Genomic DNA, 19333 nt, shown 5'->3' with positions numbered 1-19333 from the left:
CATTCGATGTTCACCAGTGAAGCCATCACAACAAAGGTGTATAAAGGTCTAATGGGGATGTCATATGGTGATGGAGGGGGTAGCGATGTATGCTGAAGAAATTGGCATTTAAGGGATTAAGTTAATCTATAGTGTGGGGAGCAAAGTCGGTCATGCAATGTCCAAAAGTCAATGGTTCGTACAATGGCCAACACAATAAGTTTGTAAGATAGTATTGGAAGGGTCGTACAGTGAGAAATGAGCAAATCGTAAAGCAGATTTGCCAAGCTACTTAATTGGATCGTACCCATGTTTTGTGGTATGTGTCATGAATAGAGAGAGAATGTGTGGAGTATTTTGTACATCCAACGATGTCAAGCTAAGAGGAAATTAAAATAATAATTGACCACTAGAAGTACTCGCCAGTATTACATCTCCATTCACACAAGTCTAATAGGAGTCGATTGGTGATATCAGGGACATCACACAAATCTTCGCTTGGGATCCAAGCGGAGCATTCACATGGGTAGTTATGGATCAGGAAGCTCGAAGGAGTGATTTGATGTATTCCTTTCTTGATGAAGGTTGACATATTGCTGAGCTCCCACAACCTCTTGGTTGTGCATGTGGTTGCAGCTAGAGTGAGGTACTCAGATAGAGAAAATTTTCTCTTATGATAGCAGCGCATTACAAGTTGTCTTGACTAAGTGTGTACATGAGAGGTTTTGGGATCTTAGCATTCAATTGAATGATTGGTGTTTTGGTTCATGTTGAATTGCTTCACAACTCTAGTGTTGGATATGTTTATGCCTAGCAGAGCATCTGTTATTAGACGGGCCTAGGATCTAGACATTTGGTTTCAATAGACAGATGCAAGTTGCTTAGGGGCAAGAAATCTTTGGGAAGGGAGGATTGTCATGCCCCTTTTCTAAGCCAGTAAATCTTAATGCGCTATTAGCGTATTTTGTCTTAATCCCATGGGCTACCCGGGATTTCTCAAGGATCAAATCAAGTTTTGGCTTAGGTAGTTCCAGTTGTCAGCCAGTAAGGTTGTTTCAATGGGGATTCTAGATACTTACTATTTTTAGTAAGTCAATAGACTTGACATTCTTGACATTTCAGTGTTGGACTTGGAGCATTTCATTGAGACCCCTTTCCATCCAGCCATCCACACATGGTTATTCAAGTCCATTTAATTAGTGATTTTAATGCCTCAGCGTTTAGTGGTTTATTTATAAAGTGACTTTAAAACATAAGTTCATATTATTAATGCTACTTTATTATTATATGAGCACTTTATTTTCAAAAGTGGGAAAAGGATATTTTTTAAAGGAAATAAACTTAAAGAAACAAAGAAAGGAATGTTTAGAGTCACCAAGTTGAGATTAAAAGAAGGGTGCATTTGCAGCATACTTGGTTTTATGATTTTGGATTTCTTCTCTCTTGGAGAGTATTGGAAAGCTTCAGCTTTCAGCCAGTTTGATGACAGTGACTTTCTTGAGCTCGAAGGCGGTGGACTAAAACCCTTTGTCTTGCTAGAGATATCACACCGGCATCTCACTTTTGGTTAAATCCTTCTTTTCTTATTACCAATCTGACTGTATTTTTGTGTTTAAGATTGGCTCTTGCATTGTTTTGCTTAAGGATTGTAAAGCAATATTATTAGTCCCTGCCTATTTATAGGCAGGGTACTAATTTTTTTTTTTACCCCCCCTTCCTATTAATTTTTGACAACAATTACTCTATTTCTAAAGTTATTCTTAAAGTTCAACAAACTTTCTATTTTAAAATTAATTTATGTTGATTTATTACCTTTTTCTAATTGGTCCATTACATTTTTTGGTGGGGTTTATTTTATTTTTCCATTTCAAAAAATACAATATTTTCTAACATGCATTAATGAATTCATTAATTGCACTCTATCTTTTACATATTTGTGACAACTTCATTATTAATTACAACTTTATCTCTTGTATATTTGTCACAAGTTCATTAGAGTCATAAAATAATTAAAACTTTATCTTTTAAATATTTGTCACAAGTTGATTAGATTTATTAATAAAAAATCATGTGTTTATCTTTCACAACAAAAATAATGTCTTATCAATATTAATATCACAATTTTTAGTTTTGAATATAGTATTTAAAAATGTTAATATATTTTATATTATTTTAAAAATTGGTTTTATATAAATCAATAATTACTACATTTGATTTTTTATTAAAATATATTATTGCTATTAACAATTGTATCGCTTTATATATATAAACTTTACTATATATCAATTTAAAAAATTAAAAACAATTAATCTGGAAATTTAACTTATGTAATAAAATTTTAAAAATCTTAAATTTCTTAGTTAAAACTCTATTCATTCAAATCTCGCAATTTTACAATACATTACATTATGTTGTATATTTTTAGACAATGGGTAGTCGCCACATTATTCTATAAAATTAAAATTTAAAATATTAACTAAAAATCTAAAGTAAATTTGCTAAAATTTATAACTTCTCTTTTCAAAACCATAATTTTAACAAATATTACGTCCAATTTGTTTCCCTCGAGGCAAGGACTCCAGCTCTCAAAGAGCTCTTGTTTTCAAAGTACTTATATTTTCAGTTGGATATTGGTATTTGCTGAATGAATTGGAAATCTTTGCATGTAAATCAGTTGTTAAATTTTTGTATTGCATTCTCAAGAAGAATTGGGGAAAATATCTCGTTAGGGATATTAGAATGCATGAACATAATGTCTTATTCAAAAACAGTAGTCGCCTATTCTTGTCAATACTTCATATTTAATGATGTAGGCGCAATCTTTATTTTAAGCTTGTTTGTTAATAAAGAAACTTCTAGATAAATAATCTGAGGTGGTGAGGCTCTCACAAACCTTGGAATAGATTAGTTCCAATTATGTAATAGGAAGTTGAGACATTATAGGGATGTCATTAGATTAGTTTCAAGCTTAACTTAGCCTATTTTATAGTATAAAATAAGCCTCAGTGCAGCTTGCAAGAATGATAAGTAGTGTATGGTGAACCATAATGTAAATAAAGCTGTTGTTTTACATCCGACTGTTTTATTCGAGTTCTTCTGGAGAGTATTTTCTAGAATGCATTAGTTGGTATCAGAGCCTGTCAATAGCTTCTAATGAGATTAGACGATTGGGTATTAATCTACGCCAGGCTGCAACTGAAGATGCCAAGTTAAGGAGATCATAAGGTGCTGATTCCAAGTCAGATCGTTGTTGAAGTCACCGCTTGTTGTTTGGTATCAGAGCAAGTCTGATACAGCCGCTGGGTGAGGAATACATTCGCAGCCACGTGAATAGCATACAGAAGGAAGTCTTTGCAGTTTGGAAAATTTTTGATGAGGACCCAATGCAGAGATCAGTGCAAGATTAAAAGAGAAATGTTAAGTTATCTGGCGTCACTATGAAGGTGCAGACATAAAAGATCAGTCCCAGTAAAATGCTCATAAGTTTCTTGTTTTCCAACGAAATTCAGAAATTCAAAATATTTTGTAAAGCTGGGAGAGAGAAGCATCAAACCCAGAAATTATTTTGAATAATTCATTTCAGCGAATGAACAGCTTTCATCACAAGGTGACGGATTTTACTACAATATATAGGAGTAAGTTTTATGAATTTAAATTTAATACTGTTTGCATATTTGAAATCTCTTTTCTAAGTGATCCATTTTATAAAAGAGGACATTTTGATCTTAGTAAGAATTAAAAAAAAATTGTATGAGAAAAAGATTATTCTTCAGCCCCCTACCATTATTGTCTGAAAATAAAGAAGTCCCAGCGAGTGTGAAAGAAGACCTTTGCCTAGAGATGGCATTCAGAGTTCGTGGAAGAAGAGGAGGTCGAGGAGGGGGTCGAGGAAGAGCAGCTGCAAATGTAGAAATCCTAGAAGAGATGAGACGCATGCAAGCACGACTGCAAGCTATGGAACTTGCACAAAGAGGAAGTATTGATATGGAAGATATCAGTGACGAAGAAGAAGCTCAAGAGGCAGAGGTAGAACCTGAGGAAGAAGGATTTGAGACAAGATTCATTAAAGCAATTACCAGAGCGACTTCCAAACCCAAGTTGGAAGTGCCTATGTATGAAGGTAGCCTGGATGCTGAGAAATTGATTGATTGGATCAGTGCAATGGAGAAATACTTCGAGTATGAAAGTGTCGCTGATGACAAGAAAGTAAAATTTGCAGTAACAAGACTAGAAGGTCATGCATCCCTTTGGTGGGATGGAGTACAAGATGAAAGAAGACAAAAAGGGAAATTAAAGATCAAGAGTTGGGATCGGATGATAGCAAAGCTAAAAGGTAAATTCCTACCTAAAGATTACCAGGGTAATCTTTTTAAGAAATTACAAAATCTTAAGCAAAAGGAAGTGTCAGTTAAAGATTATACAGAGGAATTTTATAAGTTGACCATTAGAGCTGGTCATATTGAAGATGATACAGAAAAAAGGCTCGATATCTCAATGGATTGAGATATAATATTCAAGATGAAATTAATCTTTTATGTCCAAGAACAGTGGAAGAAGCATACCAGTATGCTCTCAAAGCAGAGGAGAAGCTGTCTAGAAAACAAGCGCAAAGCTCGAGAGGGAAAAGTAGGAGCTATAGAGGAAGAGGATCATCAAGTGGTAGAAACCAATGGCAAGCTCATAGGGAAGAAGCTAGTAGTTCACATCACCAGGAACAATCTTCCCCAGGTAATGATTCCTTTAGAATCAGAAGACCCTATTCAAGAGGTAGAGGTAGAGGATTTGTTGGCAAATGTTTTAAATGTAACAAGTATGGACATAGATCTTATGAGTGTCCAGAGAACTCTGTGACAAGCCAAAAAAGTGCACACATTGCTCAAGCTGAGGAGGAGATTGCAGAATCACTTGTTCATACAAATGTACCTGAGGTTGGAGAATCACTGCTCATGAAACGAGTCCTACTTAAGCCGACCAAAGAAATTCAAGAGCCATTACAAAGGAAAGCATTATTCAAAACTACCTGCAAGGCCAAAGGTAAATGTTGTAAAGTTATAATTGATAGCGGGAGTACTGACAACCTTGTATCCACTGAAATGGTTGATAAGTTAGGCTTGAAAAGGACAACTCATCCAACCCCATATAAGGTGTCTTGGCTGCAAAAAGGACATCAGGCATTGGTAACAGAGCAGTGTCAAATAGAATTTCAAATAGGGAGTTATAAAGATAAAGTAATATGTGATGTTATGCCTATGGATGTCTGTCATATTCTCTTAGGTAGACCTTGGCAATTCGACAGGAAGGCAATCCATGATGGAAGATGTAACACATATACTTTTGAAAAAGATGGACATAAACACACACTAATACCTCTCAAGGATGAAAATGTAGTTGAAGAGGTCAGTCCTAAGGTATTAATGGTAAGTGGGAAAGAATTTTTGCATCGAATCAAGGAGGAGGTAAATTTTGCTCTAATTGGGAAACCAAAGGTAATTCTTACAAGTACAAAATTGGTTGATTTACCTTTGGAAATTCAAAATATGTTAGATGAATTTATTGATATTGTTGTGGATGATTTGCCTAATGAGTTACCACCAATAAGAAGTATCAGCCATCATATTGATCTTATCCCTGGAGCTAACTTGCCAAACAAAGCAGCCTATAGAATGACTCCAAGAGAGAATGAAGAGATCAAAGCCCAAGTACGAGATTTGCTTGACAAAGGGTTGGTCAAAGAAAGTCTAAGTCCCTGTGCCGTTCCTACAGTATTGAGTCCAAAAAAAGATGGGAGAATGGAGAATGTGCACAGATTCTAGAGCCATAAACAAAATCACCATCAGGTATAGATTTCCTTTGCCTCGTATGGATGATTTAATGGATTGTCTAAGTGGTGCTAAGTATTTTTCTAAAATAGATTTAAAAAGTGGATATCATCAGATTAGAATAAGGGAAGGTGATGAATGGAAAACGGCATTTAAAACTAATGATGGGCTTTATGAATGGTTAGTAATGCCATTTGGTTTAACAAATGCTCCAAGCACTTTTATGAGATTAATGAATGAAGTGCTTAAAGAATTCATAGGAAAATTTGTAATAGTCTATCTTGATGATATTTTAATCTATAGTCAATCAAAAGAAGAGCACCTTAGACACTTAAGATTGGTTTTAAGTAAGCTGAAGCAAGAAAAACTTTTAATCAATCTTAAGAAGTGCATATTTTTTAAGGATGAGTTAATTTATTTGGGTTTTGTAATATCTAAAGATGGATTGGAAATGGATCCTGAAGAGGTTAAAGCCATAATAGATTGGCCTACTCCAAGAAATGTTTTTGAAGTCAGAAGTTTTCATGGACTAGCTAGTTTTTATAGGAAGTTCATAAGAAACTTCAGTGGTATTTGTGCTCCAATTGTTGAAACAATCAAGGGAAATAAACAGTTTTTCCAATGGACTAAAGAAGCAGAAACAAGTTTTCAGTTACTGAAGAAAAAGATTATTGAACAACCTATTCTAGCCTTACCTGATTTTGATAAACTCTTCCAAGTTGAATGTGATGCTAGTGGAATGGCTGTAGGTGCTGTTTTAAGTCAAGAAGGTAAGCCAATTGCTTACTATAGTGAAAAACTAAATGATACAAGGAAGAAATATTCTTCATATGACAAAGAATTTTATGCTCTTGTTCAAGCTCTGAAAAAGTGGAGGCATTATTTAATGCCCAAAGAATTTGTGTTGTATACTGATAACCATGCTTTAAAGTTTATTAGTAACCAAACCAAAATAAATCAAAGGCATGTAAAATGGATTGAATTTCTTCAAAATTTCACCTTTGTTATCAAGCATAAAAGTGGTCAAACTAACAAAGTTGCAGATGCTTTGAGCAGAAAAAGTTTGATCATGCAGAGCTCTGAAATAAGCATAATAGGTTTTAATGATCTAAAGGAGATGTACAAGGAAGACATAGACTTCAAAGAAGCATATGAAGCATGTGTGAATCCTCTTAGTAAGGATAGAAGTCCTTGGATGGATTTCATGATACAAGAAGGTCTTTTGTTCAAAGGAAGTCAGCTTTGCATCCCAAGAAGTTCCATGAGAGAGAACTTGGTGAAAGAAAAACATAGTGGTAGTTTAGCAGGACACTTCGGACAAAACAAGACACTAGCTCAGTTAAGTGCACACTATTACTGGCCAGGTATGAGCAAAGATGTTAAGAAGTTTGTAGAAAGATGTAAAGTGTGTCAACATGCCAAAGGAGGTGGTCAAAATGCAGGTTTATATTAACCATTGCCAATTCCCAATAGGCCATGGGATTCAGTAAGTATGGACTTTGTACTTGGTTTACCAAGAACTCAAAAGGGGCATGATTCAATCTTTGTAGTAGTTGATCGCTTTTCCAAAATGGCTCATTTTATTCCATGTAGAAAGACAAGTGATGCTACAAATATTGCCAATTTGTTCTTCAAGGAGATAGTTCGGTTACATGGACTGCCTAAAAGCATTGTCTCTGATCGGGACACTAAATTTGTAGGACACTTCTGGAGGACTCTATGAAAAAAGTTGGGTACAAATTTAAGCTTTAGCTCAGCTTATCATCCTCAAACAGATGGTCAAAGAAAAGTAGTCAACGGAAGCCTTGGGAACATCTTGAGAAGTTTGATCAATATGCATCCCAAACAGTGGGACTTGGTACTTGCACAAGCAGAGTTCGCATACAATGACTCACCTAACAGAAGCACGAGTATGAGTCCATTTCAGATTTTGTATGGTATGCATCCTAGAGGAGTATATGAGTTAAGGAATTTGGGTAAATTGGAAACAAGAAGTCCCGATGGTGAAGACTTTGCAAGAGCAATGCAAGATTTGCATGAACAGGTAAAAAGGAAACTTAAAGAAAGTACCATCAAGTACAAAATGAGAGCTAATCAGAAAAGAAAAGAAGTCAACTTTAATATTGGTGACCTTGTTCTAGCTCATCTTAGAAAAGAGAGATTTCTAAAGGGTGAGTATAATAAGCTAAAGGCTAAGAAAATTGGCCCTTGCAAGATCTTAAGAAAGGTTTCTAGTAATGCATATGAAATAGAACTTCCACCAGGAATTGCGATTTCTCCTATATTTAATGTTGCAGATTTATACCCTTTCAAAGGTGAACAACAAACAATTAAAGCCCCTGGAAAAGATAAAGAACAGATTGTTGAGTGGAAACAACAATTACCCAAAGAAACACCCAAGCAACCCGAGGAAATTGTGGACAAGAAAGTGGTCAAGAAAACCAAAGGCAAAGAATATTTCCAATACCTAGTCAAATGGAAGGGCCATCCACTTGAGGATGCCACATGGATGACAGCTTCAGAACTATCCAAGCATGGTACAAATATTGAAGACCTCATGGACAGGAGTTCATGAACAAATCTTTTGTTTCTTGGGAGTCTGATGCAGGCGCAATCTTTATTTTAAGCTTGTTTGTTAATAAAGAAACTTCTAGATAAATAATCTGAGGTGGTGAGGCTCTCACAAACCTTGGAATAGATTAGTTCCAATTATGTAATAGGAAGTTGAGACATTATAGGGATGTCATTAGATTAGTTTCAAGCTTAACTTAGCCTATTTTATAGTATAAAATAAGCCTCAGTGCAGCTTGCAAGAATGATGAGTAGTGTATGGTGAACCATAATGTAAATAAAGCTGTTGTTTTACATCCGACTGTTTTATTCGAGTTCTTCTTCTGTGAGTCTTTTGGTTTCTGCTATCATTTTTTTGGAGTGTATTTTCTACAATGCATTATTTAATCAACAATTTAATATTAGGCTTTAGTATTTCCAATAGAACTTCAGACTTCTTATTTAAAGCACGGCACTGTTATTAATTCCCTTTCCTTTTCTTATGTGTGTTTGTGTGTGTGTGTGTGTGTGTGTGTGTGTGTGTGAATCAAAACCATTGTTATGTTATATAAGTAATTCAAGGGTGTCATAATAGTTGCAAAAGAGTTGAGCACCCTAGTTGGTATCTTATTCTATCATTTCGGAGGCAAAACATAAGTAGCCGCAAAATGGGATATTATACACATGCACTGCATCAGCGACTTCAATTTTAAGTAATCAAATAATGTCATACTGTAGCCTATTGTTCCTAAAGATGTGGACTTCACAATAGTATTTGGGTTAATATTTTTTTATGTTCAAACATAATTAAGGAACAAAAGAAGCCATGTTGATGTCGACAAACGATATAGTACATAGGTCAAATTAGATAAATGCATATTCACAATAACACCTAAAAACTAAGCGAAGAAAAAAAAACTTTATATTTAAAAGTAAAGAATGATTAGACAATGGGAAGCCAAAATAGGTTTAACCAAGCCATAAGATTATAATATAAACTATTATAAAGAGTAATAGTTATGATATCAGAGCAACATAACTAATAGCTATGATGTAAGAATTAATGCAAGAACAACATATCAGCAACCATATCAAATTTGTTATCATACTCACCTTCAAATATGGTGGTCTTCCTCCCACTGCCTCACGTCTTTTAGCTTTATGGGTAGAGGAGCCCATAGTTCCCCTATAAATAAACTAAAAGATTTTAATCAAAGGCATTCAAAATTGTCCTTTTCTTTAGTTAAAAGAAAAAAAATTGTTACAAATGAAAGTTGAAGTCAAATGAATTGAGTTAAAATGGAAAAATAACCAATGCTTTCATATTGGAGACTAACATTCAAATCTGCTAAAATACACAAATGTTAATTAGATTGAGTAAACTACCACATCTAACTCTGTCTATGGCTTATCCCAATGTTCGAGGCCAGACAAAACTAAAAAGATCCGCTTCATTCATGGCATCTAAACCAAAGGACTCCTCCCTTTAAGGGGAATATAACAAGTGAAATAAAAAGATGAAACAGTTGAGAATATTATGTAATATGCAATATTGACATAGGCTAGAAAATAACCAAAATTGCAAGAAAACTTTAACAAAGAAAAGAATATTTTGAAGGCATATTCAATTTAATGGATGCAAACATGAGATTGATCTTTCAAAACTTTATCATCACTTTCTAAAAAAATAATTGAATGTATTGATTTATTTACCTTTGACTAAAAAATATTTATTATCACCGTTTTATCATTGTAGCATTACACTACTAACCCACAATTAATCCTAAGTAGTCAACCCAACAAATTTGTCGTGCCCTGTCAGCAATTTCCCTAAGTTTTTCAAAGAATGATTTCAGAAAATTTATATATATATATATATGAGCAAAGGCAGATTTTAGATTTTTGGTATAGAGTCAAGGATAGACTATTTTGAATTTTCTTTATGTTAAATATCAAGCCTCAATGAATTTTTCAGTAAGTCAAGCAGCACGTGCCTTCCCACTATAATAGCTGGTCATGCTTCACAACAGAATGGCATCTGCTATTTTAGACCAAGCATATAGTTTTCTACATAAACTCTTTTAGGTGAACATAACATAGGCTCTCTTAAAAGCTGTCAATTTTTTATACTTAATATTTTTATAATGTATGATGTCCTTTTTAATCTATTTGCATTTTGTTTCACATGAAATAGCAAAATTACTTTTCTTCTCTGTTTTAAAAATCAGTATTATTATTATTTCCAAGTTTTTGCCAAGCTTTTTCTGTTTTGAAAATCTGGGTAATTGAATTCCATTTATATATAAACAATGCCGAGTTAATGGAATGCTACTATAAGGTTAGCAATGAACTTTGTAGTTGATGACTAAGATGGTTTTCACTGTGTGGCAATAGAAAATTGGTAATATAATAATAAGTAATAATGTAAAGCCGTATTTTAGTAGGTGATATAGTCAGAGAACACAATGTCTGCTTGATTGATCAACGCATTTGACATGTTTATGCAAAACAGATATCAGATTTTAAGACCATATAATAGCCATACAGATTCTATCTATGCATTGAATGTTGAGTATATCAAAATCTTATGATTCAAGTGCATTCAAGAAGCCAATTAATAATGAAAAAATAATAAGACATCTTTTCAGATTAGCCATAAAAACTCATATTGAAAATGGATGAGAAATCACCATACTAGATCCACTTGATAATCTAATTTGTTGATGGACAGGAATCTCAAATCAGGCCTTATGGAGAGCATGAGCTTGAAGATAAGGCTTACAATATGAATGTAAGTTATACAATAGACAAGTTCAAATTTGTCTAATAAACATGGGGAAAGTGATCTAGATAACAAAAAAATAATAAGACATCTTTTCAGATTAGCCATAAAAAGTTATATTGAAAATGGATGAGAAATCACCATACTAGATCCACTTGATAATCTAATGTGTTGATGGACAGGAGTCTCAAATCAGGCCTTATAGAGAGCATGAGCTTGAAGATAAGGCTTGCCATATGAATGTATGTTATACAATAGACAAGTTCAAATTCGTCTAATAAACATGAGGAAAGTGATCTAGATAACGAAAAAATAATAAGACATCTTTTCAGATTAGCCATAAAAAGTTATATTGAAAATGGATGAGAAATCACCATACTAGATCCACTTGATAATCTAATTTGTTGATGGACAGGAATCTCAAATCAAGCCTTATAGAGAGCATGAGCTTGAAGATAAGGCTTACCGTATGAATGTAAGTTATACAATAGACAAGTTCAAATTTGTCTAATAAACATGAGGAAAGTGATTTAGATAAAAATACAATAACCATTAAAGTGGTTAGCAAGACAGCCATTTACAACTCAATATTTTAATATGAGAACACTGCCAACAGTTAACTCCACCTCCTCATGACATTGTCACATCATGAAAATCATAGACCTTCACAAGGAAACAATTGCATGCGTATTTACTAGGGCTAAAGATGACTGCAGATGAATACAAAATTTATTCATTAAAAATAAAACTCTACAGAAGACTCCATAATTAATTTAGAAAAAATAAAACTAAAGTATTCCTCTTTGCACAGAACTATTATTACAAAACCTTCTGAAAAGGCTATGGCCATGTTTTGTGCAGCAAACTGAAACCTTCATACATGCAATATCAGCAGTGAACAATTGCAGCTAAGAGAACATAATATAGGTATTTTCTTACAAATATTGTGTACCTTGCCATGATTTATAAACCATAGTTTTCAGATGTGGACCTGGCAGGCCTATTTGGCGATGGATTCTTGATTAGGCAATAAAATCAAAACAAACTAGAACAATTCAATAAATTTAGTCAAGAAAAACTCAAATCAAAAGGAAGGCCAGAATAACAAAAACAAAATCTTTTGTGTTTCGATACATTTTTTTTAACTGTTGTTATTGTACTGTAATGCAGATATTTAGATGCTAAATACTAACTAAGCCAGACTGAGATTTCTTCATTATTTTCACTTATTTTGGGTTGAATACCACAACTCTTAAATTGGATCTGCTAGATTTGTAAAATCCTAGCTCCACCAAATGTTCGCCCTCTTCCACATAAGCATTTTGCCAAACAGGTTGCATGAAGGTAGGAATGCAGAGTTTCTGATTTGTAATTTATTTGATGATGGTTCTTTATCCAATGATTTCACATAGCATTTAACACTATGCCAGATTCATATAAGAAACATGCAAGGTTAACTAGATATTTCAGTCAATTCCCTTCTATTGTTACAACAGAAAGTCCATCCCTTTAATCCAGGAACCACATAAGAGATAGAATCAATCAATTCTGACCTCATAGGAAGGATATACCTATTCAGTCCTGAAGTCGAACAGCAGTAAGACATCTTGCACAGAATAATAATAATTTGTTTGGTAACCATCCAAGGAAACTCACACTACTAGTTTCAGACCACCAATAACCTGTTACCAATTTGTAAAGTCACAAGGATATGCTATAAAGGAACATTGAGAGGCTCATTCTGACCACGCTTGGTTTATGCTTGATTATTGTTTCCTCTTGGAGATTTCTGGGAAGCTTTGGCTTTCAGTTTTGAACATCTCAGGAAAGAAACCTTCAGGATTTCTCAGTGGATCAGACCATAATCCAATTCATCTTTGGAGCTGGATTCGCGACAGAGTACATAGCTGGGCAAATTTGTGATGATATCATCTGAAGACATACTTGCAGGCTGCGGCAATAGTATTCCATATTTGTTGGGAAAATAAGATTGTAATCTGAAGGCAATATACTTAATTTCAGACCTCTATTTCAGACTGATATAATATGGTTTTCAATATAATCTGCTGAATAAAAGGAAACCAGTTTTCTTGCAAAATATTTATATAAATTCATGTGGATCATTTGAAAAATCTGGAACAAATATCCTAAGGGGATATTTCAAAATGCAGATTTTCATTACTAAAACAAATTATGGAAAAATTCACATGTATTCAACATATTTTATAATAAAAATCTGATTCAAAACAACTGGGATGAGAATGATATTAACCATTTTGCAATAGAATTTTCTTTGCTTCCGTCCATGCCTTGGCCGCTATCAAAAATTGATATCTCCCGATTGCCTATTTTAACACTGTAAAAACAAACATGAAGTTGTCATCCACGCTAAATGTTATGGACTTAAGCGTATAAAAAAATCTCTCTGAAATGAAATTCACTTACAAAATGAAATTAAAAACCATTTGTACAACAATAAAACTTTAAAACTCTCAATTTCATATCATGATTAGTTTGCTTCATAAGGACTGAAGGTTTCTGCCCATATAGAGCTATCACAAAAATTTAACCTAAATAGTACTATCACAAACATCTAATTGAACTCAAATCCATTAAATTTGTTAAAATCATAAATATCTGGGGGACAGCCAAAATATCTCTTGCTATCACTTCCTTGGCATTATACTACTCACCTTCAGAGAATCATGCTTCTTATCATTTCTGTGTGACATCTGCCACGTGGTTTCAGAACAAGCTCCTTTACAATCAGCTGCACTAGGCATTTCCTATCAGTGCTCTCCCAGGCTTAAAGATTATTCATTTACCTGTCTTAAAGATCCAGCTCAGATTGATAAGGATGGCAATATAGCAGAAGCCAATATAGGGCTAGTTGGCGTTCCTTTAGAGGATCAGGATCTTACCCACTAGGAGTCTACTAGTTCCAATGATGAGGACTTCGGTATAGGGAATGATTAGAGAGCACTTGAGATGATTCCATTCTCATTATTGACATTTTGTCATTACTCATTTTGTTGATTATACTCACTTTGATATGGCTATGATACATTATTATTATTTCACTGTTTCATGCTATTCGGCTCATTGTCATCATGAGCATCTTTATGACATATGATATTCATAGAATCATATTTGAACAATGAATTTGAATCTTGCATCTTGAACTAAGTTAATTTGTTAAATGGTCATTGGTAATGGTTATGAAGTTTCAAGTTTGAACTTATGGTTTGTGAATTGCATTTCAATTTTCTCTATTCAACTATATTTGGTATGTTATATAATATGTTTAAGTATCATTTCATAATTAGCATTTTCAGTCATATATATTATATATACTATGCAATCCCCTCCCCCCACTCCCCCCCTGCTCCACCGCCGCTGCTGCACCCCTGCCGTCTCGAAATTGAGGCCCTTTTTTTCCCACACCCAAAACTCATCCTGATGTCCCCCTACACCACTGCACCCCCGCGTCGAGGTAACACTGGTTAATTTAGTTGTCTTTCATATGATGTCGTCAATTAAATTTGGATTTATAGTTATGATGTATTGTTTCTCAATTGTTTCATGTCATTCCATTATGATATTCGGTTAAAATCCTAGAATATGTACTTTATTTCAGCTTAGTAAATGGTATGTTACAAGAACGTGTCTAATAATACCGTAGAGGTTTACTAGCCAATTGAAGAATGTAAATCAAGACAAGATGAAAAAAGAATGGAGATTTGCAACAAAATGTTGTGTATAGAAGGCATCCAATACAAAATAGATGAATACCTAACACAAAACATAAATTGACCAACAATTACTATTATAATAAACATTATGAGAAAGAATGTCAAGCAAAGGATCTAAAATTAAATACCCACCACTAAGGCAACTAACAAGTATTAGGTGTTTCAACATTCAACCAACACCTACGAAATATGCAAGCGATAAACATACCATTTTTGGCAACATTAAAGAAACTTGGATGAATAAGTATGAGCTAATAACAAAGTTCGCAAGGAAGAAACAAATTTGAGTCAAATGTTCCACAATTAAAGAAACTAACATCAACAAAGAACAAGACAACAAACATTAGCAAATAATGATATTCACCATAGAAAAGGCAAAATACTAAGTTAGATATGAGAAAAATACCAAACAACAACTTAAATTGCACTAAAACAAGCTTACGGAAAAAAATATTGTTTCAACTTTCAACCAACACCTAAGGAATATGGAAGCAATATACATACAATTTTGGCGACAGTAAAGAAACTTGGACGAATAAGTATGAGCTAATAACTAAGTTCACAAGGAAGAAACAAAATTAAGTCAAATGTTCCACAATTAAAGAAACTAACATCAACAAAGAACAAGACAACAAACATTAGCGAATAATGATATTCACCATAGAAAAGACAAAATACTAAGTTAGATATGAGAAAAATACTAAACAACGACTTAAACAAGACAACAAACATTAGTGAATAATGATATTCACCATAGAAAAGACAAAATACTAAGTTAGATATGAGAAAAATACCAAACAACAACTTAAATTGCACTAAAACAAGCTTAGGGAAAAAAATCGTTTCAACTTTCAACCAACCAACACCTATGGAATATGCAAGCGATAAACATACCATTTTGGCAACATAAAGAAACTTGGACGAATGCGTATGAGCTAATAACTAAGTTGGCAAGGAAGAAACAAAATTAAGTCAAATGTTCCACAATTAAAGAAACTAACATCAACAAAGAACAAGACAACAAACATAAGCGAATAATGATATTCACCATAGAAAAGGCAAAATACTAAGTTAGATATTAGATAAATAACAAACAACTTAAATTGCACTAAAACAAGCTTAGGGAAAAAAAAAAAAATCTTGACGAACAAACACCTCCGAAAATTGAACTTAAATGGATCAACTACATTCATCATTCGAAGAATGGGGTCAACTAGAATGCTTTTATCTGCTAGACTTGACTTACCTTATTAAACGCCTTTCACCAGATGCATTGGCCCAAACAGCTTGTAAAGAATTGTCCTACGTATAACAAGAAGTGTTTGTACACCTTAGCATGCAAATCATATAAAAGTATAATGGAGTTGAAATAAATTGGTAATTCTAGGCACATAAAAAATTCAATATGCCTTCAAACATGACATACGATTAGATCAGCCAAAGCTGTCTCCGTAGAGTAATCCTGAGGTAAAGCCCCAAGAAGATGTGGTTCTGGAGTCACATCCCACAAGTCCTGCCAAGCAAATCGACCATAAATTGATTCCCCTGAATATCAATCATTGATTATATATTTCATTGGCGAGAAACATTTTCATTCTGACCTTCAGTTTTCCCTTTAAAAACAACCCTTTTAGAACTTCCATGTTAAAAGTGAACGTTCCAAATTTTATAAAAGTCTTGCACTTTCAATCGGCTACTCATCAATCATATTTAAGAATTTGTCTAATACTATTATAGTATTATGAAAGAGGAAAGGAAAGTACCTGATAAGCATGTACAGTATCGATGCCACCGTCCTGAAAAACAAAAGAAGTCATAAATGCAAATAAAAAATTTAAAATAGACAAGTAGAATAAGTTATAAAAATTGAATGACAAGATAACGTTATACTTGTCATAGTGTATAAAAAAATCTGTATGTTGGAGACAATCTTTCTCACACGTAGTAGATCCCAATATCATAGTGCATAAATTATAAACTCACACAGTAGTAATGCTGAGCATTTCTACTTGCAACAACATAAATCCATTGGAATTTACAACGATCATTATCATTATTAAGACTTTTCAAGCCCATTAAGGCACATGCCATGACAATGATCTGATTGATCTCTTCTGGTAGAAAATCGAATAAAATTTTGGATTTCTCAAACAATATTCGACACCTCGGGCTTGGCTTGTAGGACAAAAAAAATTGCTGAACGTCCATACGTTTATTGGTGCACTATATGGAAGTCCAATAGTAGCATTATCAATTTATCAATGGAATTAAAAAGACCAGTGGCAACATCTATAAATCTGCCATAAAAGGGCGGTTAGGGGGAAAAAAGGCTAGCAACTAGAAGCTTGGCGGCGTACTACCTCAGCAAGAGAAATTACCAAAGTACTTTCAACGCTGGTTACTAATCAAAGCTTGAAATGTCTATTTATTTGAAAATAAACACCAAATTTCGAAACACTTGCGAAAATATATGGAATAGCGCATCTCCTGCTCCAAGGAGATATATTACAAATCTCACACTCTAGCTGCTACTCTTAAGGCTTAATAGTGTATGCCCTGCTCCACTGAAGACGAGAAGGTGACAGCAATGCCAATTCATCAGAATCGAAAAGATCTACGATGGAAAAAATAAAGATAAAAGGATATATATTCAGTTCCATAACGTGCTTTCGTGTGTGATAAAAGGAGAACGCGAGCATTTACCCATATCGAATATGCCAAAATAAACAAAATTACTTCAACACTAAAAAGAAGTAAAATCGTAAAACCACTAAGAACAAATAAAATCATAAAGCCGCGCGCAAAGGATAACAGAAGCGCAGCGTGGGAATTGGCAAACCTGTAGAATTATAGTAGCAATTTTGTTAACGGCAGCGAGGGGTATTATCTTTCCATCTTTAATTTTGTTCCCCAAGGTATCCTCCAGGTATGCCTTAGCCCATTGGATATGCCTGGACCCCTTATCATTCTCCCCATTCTCGTACTTTCTCGCCACCGCGCGGATGAAGTTCCCCACGCTCATCTCTTCGTCCGGGTCCTCCAAAGTAAGAGTCAAATGCGAGCCATTAGGAAGCAAAACTCTGAATGCGAATTTCTTCTCCACATTTTCTCGTTCTGGCTCCTTTTTCCTTCTCGTAAAGACCGTTTCAGTGTCCTCTGTAACACTGACGGTCCGCTTCCTCTTCGCTCTCTGCGACATCTTTGGTTACTTCCCTGCACAATTCCAATTAAATAGCTCAGCGAGGCAAGCCGAGGATCAAGCTCCAAGCAAATTCTAGACGAAAATGTCCATCTGCGAAGAAAACCCCCAAAATACTTACTGCTCTGTGAGTAAAATTGCAAACTTCTCCGAGTACACTTCTTCAACTGCGCGAGTATAAGAGTAAAATTGTAGTGAAAACAGCTGACGGACAAGCTCAGCCGTCAATCTCAGAGCTTCCTGTCTCTAAAAACCACTCTGCAAGTTCTTGTTACGCATGCAATGCTGGGAATAGCAAGGTTTCCGTATATATGAATTCCGATGACATAGGATGGCTTCTTTTCTTGCAGGAAAGGCGGAGTGGGGAGGTACACAACAAGTGCTAAATGTTGCTCCACCTTCGAACACGTGTAACCTCTGCATCATTACTCATTCTCACCTAAATAAATGACGCGCAGTACATAGGCTATATACAAAATGGTGTTTGCCGTTCAAACCTTAGAAATGCTCAGTGGCATATTCATCGAAGAGGGAGTACGTATTTTTTCCCATTCGCACCTTCCGACACTTCATACTCCTAATCCCAACATTCCATCAAGTTTGATATTTACTGTTCGCGCGTGCTTTGAGTGTACCAATTAAAATTAAGTTACGCATCGGGGATTAAGTCCCCCGTAAAACTGTACCGTGTCCGATCTGTTTCTTTAAAGGTTGCCCTAACTCCGTCTTTCTATCGCTGTACAAGTGTAACGCAGTATTCTAGGCACTCATATAAGCGAAGCGTGTAGGGTGTAGATGCATTCCCCACAGCTCGGAGTGCCTTCTCCAGAGCTTAGGGTGCAGCTGGTACATCACAAGTATTTCGAGTCCCTCTCTCTCTAGGAGGCGATCAATGTTCTCCCCTAGTCCCTTTTCAGAATGCACGTCCACCATGGGAAAAGACGTTCTCTTCTGGTCTACTGTTATTATCTCATTGTTACTAGAATTGGACTGGTGTTTTGTTTGTTGATTTTCTACTTAATGGTGTTTTGTTTGTTGGTTTTCTACTTTTAGCTGGGAAGAGGAGTGGGCCAAAACAACGCGCTATATAGGGTGAGTTAGGGTCAGTCAAGTGTCCACACCACCACATTCTCTGAGTGTAAGTTTGAAAAGTAATTAAAATATATATTTAATTCATAGTTAATCAAAAATTGTTTATGTTTTAGTAAATATTTGTATTTTTATTTATGTATTGTATGAACATTCAATTAAG

The 19333-nt window shown here is 34.5% G+C and overlaps 1 protein-coding gene across 7 annotated transcripts in view; it reads right to left on the bottom strand.

Moving 5' to 3' along the window:
- GMI1 (gamma-irradiation and mitomycin c induced 1) overlaps positions 1-18633 on the bottom strand; it is a 393394-nt gene extending 374761 nt beyond the window's left edge. For all 7 annotated transcript variants that reach the window (XM_089797668.1, XM_089797669.1, XM_089797671.1 and 4 more), the window contains exons 1-7: positions 18203-18633; positions 17722-18095; positions 16646-16678; positions 16309-16395; positions 16129-16184; positions 13403-13486; positions 9462-9534 (exon numbers count right to left, since the gene is read on the bottom strand). In XM_089797668.1, the coding sequence (XP_089653794.1) occupies positions 9462-9534; positions 13403-13486; positions 16129-16184; positions 16309-16395; positions 16646-16678; positions 17722-18081 (693 nt within the window). In that variant the 5' untranslated portion in view covers positions 18082-18095; positions 18203-18633. The remainder of the gene's footprint in view (positions 1-9461; positions 9535-13402; positions 13487-16128; positions 16185-16308; positions 16396-16645; positions 16679-17721; positions 18096-18202) is intronic.
- Between the last annotated feature and the right edge of the window lie 700 nt (positions 18634-19333).

Source organism: Cupressus sempervirens, chromosome 8 (genome assembly GCF_028749045.1).
Source record: "Cupressus sempervirens isolate cs-2001-9-10 chromosome 8, ASM2874904v1, whole genome shotgun sequence".
Lineage (NCBI taxonomy): Eukaryota > Viridiplantae > Streptophyta > Pinopsida > Cupressales > Cupressaceae > Cupressus > Cupressus sempervirens.
Note: the sequence above shows the minus strand (reverse complement) of the source record. Positions and strands in the feature narration are given on the sequence as shown.